Source organism: Manis pentadactyla, chromosome 16, assembly GCF_030020395.1.
Source record: "Manis pentadactyla isolate mManPen7 chromosome 16, mManPen7.hap1, whole genome shotgun sequence".
Lineage (NCBI taxonomy): Eukaryota > Metazoa > Chordata > Mammalia > Pholidota > Manidae > Manis > Manis pentadactyla.
Genome location: NC_080034.1, coordinates 45748613 through 45755646, shown reverse-complemented (window position 1 = coordinate 45755646; position 7034 = coordinate 45748613). Strand labels below are relative to the sequence as shown.

Below are 7034 nucleotides of genomic sequence, written 5' to 3'. Positions count from 1 at the left end.
CTCCAGCCTTTTCACTTTATAAATGAAAAATGAGCAGAGAAAAATCCCAGAAGGAATAAATTCATGTGACTTTGCTTTTATGACTTTATGGTTTCCAGCCGATACGTGGGCATTTAGAAATTTTTGAGAAGACAACTAATCAAAAGTGTCTCAACTTTTTATTATTTATTTGCTGTAAATGTTTTTATTCCATTTAATTGTCCTGTATTCTAAGACTGAATGGAACTGTGTACTAGCTAGTCTTACTCTTCCTTCTTAACACCCTGAATCAATGTAGCACTTTTCTTAATCTTCCTCTTTAGTTTATTTTTGTCTGTTTTATAATAACAGTCTTTATCTTTAAATTAGTCTATTTTAAATCTTTTTTCTTGAGTATAGTAAATCCACCTAGAGATCACTTTCAAAGCACATATATACATTTTTAGAATTTACAATTTTTGCTTATGGTGTCCTTTGTGTTCAAAGTGATGGCTTCTTCCTCAGGTCCACTCAGGAAGAAACTTTTGATGAGATATCTTGCTTGAAGCACTGATAAAGCTTTTGCATAGCAAGGATGGCATCTACTTGGCCTATCCAGGCCCCCAAGGACCAGGATGAACTTTTGGAAGTAAAAATAGAGGAAGAGGAGGAATGTAAGTATGCCACCACACAGGATCAGAACCTACAAAAGAACAGTTCACACAACAGAGAGGTATTCTGACAGTACTCTTGGCAGTTCTGCTACCAGGAAACATCTGGACCCCATGAGGCTTTGAGCCGACTGCAGGAACTTTGCTGTCAGTGGCTGAGGCCAGAGACCCACACCAAAGAGCAGATCCTGGAGCTGCTGGTGCTGGAGCAGTTCCTGACCATCCTGTCCAAGGAGCTCCAAGCCTGGGTGCAGGAACAGCATCCAGAGAATGGGAAAGAGGTGGTGACTGTGCTGGAGGATTTAGAGAGAGAGTTGGATGAGCCAGGATATCAGGTGAGAAAAAAATACATGGTTTCTGTTTGAGAAAAGATGAATTATGGCTTTCTAGGCCAGAGTGAAGTGTGCAGTATTTCACAAAGTCTGTTCTTGACACTTTGGTGTAACAGAAAAGTGCCTGAGTGTCATGGAAAATCGGTTAATGTAATTTCAACTTATTTATACCTTTTCTGTGGACAGATCATGTATTTCTGTTCTAAGCTTCAACAAAATCTGTTTCATCAAACAATTGAAATGCTATTCAGAAACATTAGAAACAGAGGACTTCTAAGATAAAGAGAAAATGTGGGGAAATGATGTGTGGATAAAATGAGAGTTCCTGTGGCCAGGATTCTCACCTGGCCCTGGTTGACTAGCTCACTGAACACCTGTGGGCAATATATGGCTGTTGACTCTATATAAAGAGCTCCACCTAGTGCTCTGGGTGTGACTCAGTGGCAGGGCTGCAAGGCTGCAGGAGAGCAGAGCAGAGGCTGGAGTGGTGGCAGTGCCAAGGAGAGAGGCCCAGAGGATGGCTATGCAGGACAACTGTGCAGAGAAGCCCAGAGGACAGCTGTGTGGGACGACTGTGCAGAGAGGCCCAGAGGACGGCTGTGTGGAACAACTGTGTAGAGAGGCCCAGAGGATGGCCATGCAGGATGACTGTGCAGAAAGGGCCAGAGGAAAGCTGTGTGGGATGGCTGTGCAGGCAGAGAGGCCCAGAAGATGGCTGTGCAGACAGAGGGGCCCAGAGGCAGAGACTGGCTTACTGCATGCAGACTCGCTCTGAGTGAATGGGATTCTAGTGACTGACCTGCCACCTGGAAATAAAGCTGGGTATAACTCTTTCACTCCAAGAACGTTTTGCTGTCAATTTCTTTGGTCATATTGAATCCATAGTGAACTTGCTCGGGGCTGAAACCCATTGGCAAGACATGATGGTAACAGGGTGAACAGCAGCCTCTTGAAAAGGGCACCACTTCTGTTTCACAATACAAATTATTAAGAAATAATTGCAGATATGTCCAGTGCCCTGTCTCCATTAAAGGACTAAAAGATGGAGAAATCAAAGTCACCATCTCAGAGGAATGAAACAAGTGACCAGGAAGATAGGAAGAGATCCATAAGAAAGAGTGGGATTCTAAAGTACAGGCAAAAGTAATTTGGTTTCACATGTTGACTTTGTATTGCCAATCAGTCCTTTTTCTCAAAGCATGCTGGGATCAACTGATGGAGTTTATAGGTTGATTTCTGAAGTCTAGCCATAGAACCAGGGACAGAAGGCACAACTTACTGTACTGAACTTTGTTGGCCTCCCCCATTTTCCCTCCAAAATTTGAAGTATTAAAACATATTTTTCTGTACATCTGAGATAGCGTTCTGCTAATTTGGCTTTTATTCTGGAGGCACAGCTTACAAAATCAAACTAGAGAAATAGAGGCAGTGTATGTTGAGTTCTTATTTACAAAATTTAGCCATTGAAGAGGATGGGGGAGTAACTTGAGGGCCTGCTGCATGCCAGTGCCCTGTACTAGGTGCCTTACATATGTGGTGTCATATAATCTAAGAGTAAGTAAATAGCCCAAGGTCACAGAGCTACCAAACTAAGACAGGGTAATTAATTAGAGTGATTCCACATCCCTGCTTTTTACAATACTATGCTGAGGAAGCCAATTATTTTTAAGCACAAGTGGAATTGGGCCCATAGAGGAATGCAAGCTACAGAATGGCTAAAATTTCGGAATAAATGAGTCAGTTGAGGGAGTAAGGGTCATAAGGAAGCAAAAAGGGATGGGATTGAAAGCAAAAGTAGAGATATGAGCCTTGAAAAAGAAAAGACATCTTCCTCTAAAATAGAAGGAAAAGAGAAGAGTATGAGAGTGGAGATAGATAAGGTGAAGAGTAGATCAATTTTGAGATTATTGTGATCTTGGATAAACAAAAAATAAATTCGTCTTAACAGAAGGAAGTGGGATGGGGACCTCAAAAGAACAGAGTCTATTGGGAACAATCTCTGAAGTCAATATAAAAGAAATTTCTCTTTTCCCTTCCTCTCCCCACCCTTTCTTCTCTTCCTCTTTCTCCTTTGTTCCCTTGTATCTTTCTTTATCATTTCTCTCCATTATTTACCTTTATTTATCCCCTTCCATTTTCTTTTTTCTTCCTTCCATTTTATTTTTCCCTGTTTTTTTCCCTCCTTTCTGCCTCTTTTTACCTTTTTATCCTTTTCTCCTTTTTTCTTTCTTTTTACCTTCTCTACTTCTTTGAGCATGAGACAAAGAAGTACAGCCAGCCAAAATATTTTAGCTGTTGAGAATAGAGGAAAAATTATTTCTAGTTGGGGAAGGAAAGTTTTCCTAGAAGAGGTGACATTTATATTGGTCTTAAAGAATGAGTAGGGTTACGGTAGGCTGATACCTGTGAAGAAGTTCCTTTCAAGTTTCAGAGAGCTGGGTGCTACTGCCATGAATAGTATACACTTTTGTTTTCTGTTATCAGAGTGAGTGGCTCAGCTATGTTTCCTTAACCTCAGGTCTCTGTCCACACTGAGGAACAGGAAATGTTCTTGCAGGAGATGACATCTCTAGGAACAGAACAGGGACCTAGTATGCCCTTCCCATTGATGAAAGCCCAGCTGAAGTGTGAATCTTCAGAACTTGAAGCCCAACAGGAGCAAGGTAAAGAAGAAAGATCAATCTTAGGAGAAAGGGGAAGACTGGCTAATACAGGACATTGGGGCTGTTTTGTACTTCGGACTGTTTCTGATCATTAGATCGGCAAAGTTGTCTAGGAATCAATGGCTCATGCCTAGATTCTCAGCCTCTTTTTTTTATTACTCTTTTTTTTCCTCTTTATATTAATATTTTTCTGTCTACTGGCTGCATTTTATTTGAGATTGCTTAATTTAGTCCTTCTGATACTGTGGGTAAAATTGTTGTTTCCAGATTATCTCACCTGGCTTTAGTACATCTGCATATCAATAGGCGTTCAGTGGTGGAAAGAAGTATGGCTTTAGTGCATTTGCATATCCTCAGGGGTGGAGAAAAGTTCATCACCATATCAATGGGTAATTACTTGGGCAACGGAGGGCATATCTGTACCTGAGAGGTGAGGGGTAGTGCTGGTTTTGCTTCTGCTGGAGCATGGAAGAGAGAAGGCCCTAGACTGCCATTTGTAAGTAATAAATGGGTTTTAAACTTTATTTCTCCCTCTGGTTTCAGTTTTTAGAGGAATTTTGCCCTGGGATTTCCTTTCCCCGGCCTTACAGATAGTTATTATCCTTTGTATTGATCTCCCTGCTATTTCTAGCCTTTATCCTGCCAGAAAATGCAGCTATCTTCCACTTTGACTGTGCCTTTCCCCCTTCAGTCATGATGCCTGCAACTTTCAGGTGGTTCAGAAAAAAAAAAATGCATGTGTACTTTTATAAAGAGAAGTAATAAAGCAAACATGGCAGATTGTTAAAAGTTGGTGAATGAGTAAAAAATATGTACCTTTCTTATCTCTCCCTATATTTTTTCTTTTTCAATTAATTTTTAAAAACAGGTAAAAATTCACATGGTTCAAAAACAAACTTAAAGTTATCCAATGAAAAGTTTCATTCTACTGAATACCTCTGGCCATCTGATCTCTTCTTCCTACTTTGAAATAAAATGTCACTGTTGTTACTTTCTTATGTGTCCTTCTAGAGATTTTTTTACATATATATTATTTTCATATTCAAACAAATATATTTTCTCCTCTTTGGCACTAAGAGGGTAGAACCTCACATGTTTTTATTTCTTAATGACTGCTTGATATTAAAATGTAAGGATGTACCACACAATTAATTTATTCATTTCTCTTCTGTTGACATTTAAGTTTTTCCCCAATAGAAAACTTTGCCCAGTTTTCTATTGGGTTATTGGTTTTTCCCTAACAGTTTTTATATGTAACCTGTAACATCTGTTATAAACTATCACAGATAATGCTGTATGATTACTCACACAGATACATGTGTGAGTATGTCTGTAGCATAAATTCCTTATGTGGAATTGCTAGGTCAAATGTTATATATATATTTATAATTTTGAAAGGTATTGTCAAATTGCCCTCTATAAAGCTTCCTTAATTTACACCCCCACTGGCAATGTGTGATATACATTTCATGAACACAGTGCTTTATTAAACTGATGGGAAAATATGGGTGAAAATTATATATCAATAATGTTTAAATTTGCTTTTTTCTTATATTTTGAGAGTTGCAACTAATTTTTAAGAGCTATTATATTTCCTTTCCTAGAAACTGTTGATTTTTCTTTGCCCAGTTTTCTATTGAGCTATTGATCTTTTCCTTAACAGTTTTTAGAGTGCCTTTTTTTTTTGTTTTAAGGAGTGCTTATTTTTCATTTGAGTAATTTTTTGTTGCCTAATAAAGTTGCTGTTTGCTATCACAGGAAACTAGTTAACATTTGTGATCCATTTGCAGTTTCAGATGTTGAACCTGGAAATGAGAACAGGAATTTAATTCGAAAGCAAGAAATTTCTGAAGAAATGGAACCATGTGGGAATATATCTACCAGATTTGAAAATGAAATATCCCATTCTGTGAGGTATGGAAAAACTTGTGAACATGAAGAAAAAACAGAAGAGCCCTCTGGGTACTCCAGGGAATATAAACAACTTGCAGGTGATGAAAATGGTGTAAGTTTGACTGAGAACTCAGACCTTACTGAACACCAGAGACTCTGTCCATTAGAAAAACCTTATAAATGTGATGACTGTGGAAAAGCTTTTAGTCAGCACTCATGCCTCATAGAACATCAGAGGATCCATACTGGAGACAGGCCTTACAGATGTGAGGAAGGTGGAAAAAGTTTCCTTTGGAGAACTGTGCTTATTCGACATAAAATAATACACACTGGAGAGAAACCATATAAATGTAATGAGTGGGGCAAAGCCTTTGGCAGATGATCAGCTCTTAATCAACATCAGAGACTTCACACAGGAGAGAAACACTACCACTGTAATGAATGTGGGAAAGTCTTTAGCCAGAAAGTGGGTCTCTTTCACCATCTCAAGATCCACATAAGAGACAAACCATATCATTGTACTCAGTGCAATAAAAGTTTTAGTCGACGTTCAATACTTACTCAGCATCAAGGCATTCATACTGGGGCAAAGCCCTATGAGTGCAATGACTGTGGAAAAGCCTTTGTATATAAATCATCCCTTGTTTCCCATCAGGAAATCCACCACAAAGAAAAATGCTATCAGTGTAAGTAATGTGGGAAATCCTTCAGTCAGAGTGCCTTATTCAGCATCAAATAATCCACATTGGGGAGAAACCCTACAAGTGTGATGTATGTGGAAAAGCCTTTATTCAGAGGACAAGTTTCATAGAACATCAGCAGACTCACACTGGAGTGAGAACCCTATAAATGTGATAAGTGTGGGAAGGCCATCAAAGATCAGTCCTCATGGAACATCAGAGTATCCACACTTGAGAGAGGCCCTACAAGTGTGATGAGTGTGGCAAAGCCTTCAGACAGAGGTCAGGTCTTAGTAAACACCAGAGAATCCATAATAGAGGTGGTGCTTTTAAATGTAAAGAGTGTGGGGAATTGTTCAGGCAGAACTCAACTTTTATTCAACATCAGACTATCCACAAAGGAGAAAAATCTGTGTGATGACTACAGGAAAGGTATCTCACAGAGTGCAGGCTGGAGAGAAGTACTAGCTTTAAAATTAGGGCAAAATTATTGCTATAAAGAAATCTCAGATATTTTACAAATAATCCACTATGTGCTGCCCATTGTATCAGAACAAGAAGCATGACACCAGATTCCTTTTCTCAGAAGGGTTTGTAATCTTAGTTTGGGATATACAGATCCACATGTTAGTTAAATGAGACTAGTAGGACAGTAGAATTGGTGCTAAAAGTAGTGTAGAATTAAAGTGGCACTTGGCAGACAGTAAGGGCTATAAATTCTGACAGACAGATCACTGTTGCCTAAGATGGCCTGGAGAAGTTTTTTTGAAAATGAGGGTTTGATGGGCATATTTGGAAGGTAAAAGGAGAAAATACTTAATTGTAACCAGAGGCAAA

The 7034-nt window shown here is 39.0% G+C and overlaps 1 protein-coding gene across 1 annotated transcript; it reads left to right on the top strand.

The window, feature by feature from the left end:
• Positions 1–553: 553 nt before the first annotated feature.
• On the top strand, positions 554–6615 carry ZSCAN12 (zinc finger and SCAN domain containing 12). Its single transcript, XM_057493882.1, is given in 6 exon segments — positions 554–964; positions 3480–3624; positions 5415–6233; positions 6236–6357; positions 6359–6386; positions 6389–6615. Coding segments are annotated over 6 exon segments (1752 nt in total).
• The last annotated feature ends 419 nt before the right edge of the window (positions 6616–7034 follow it).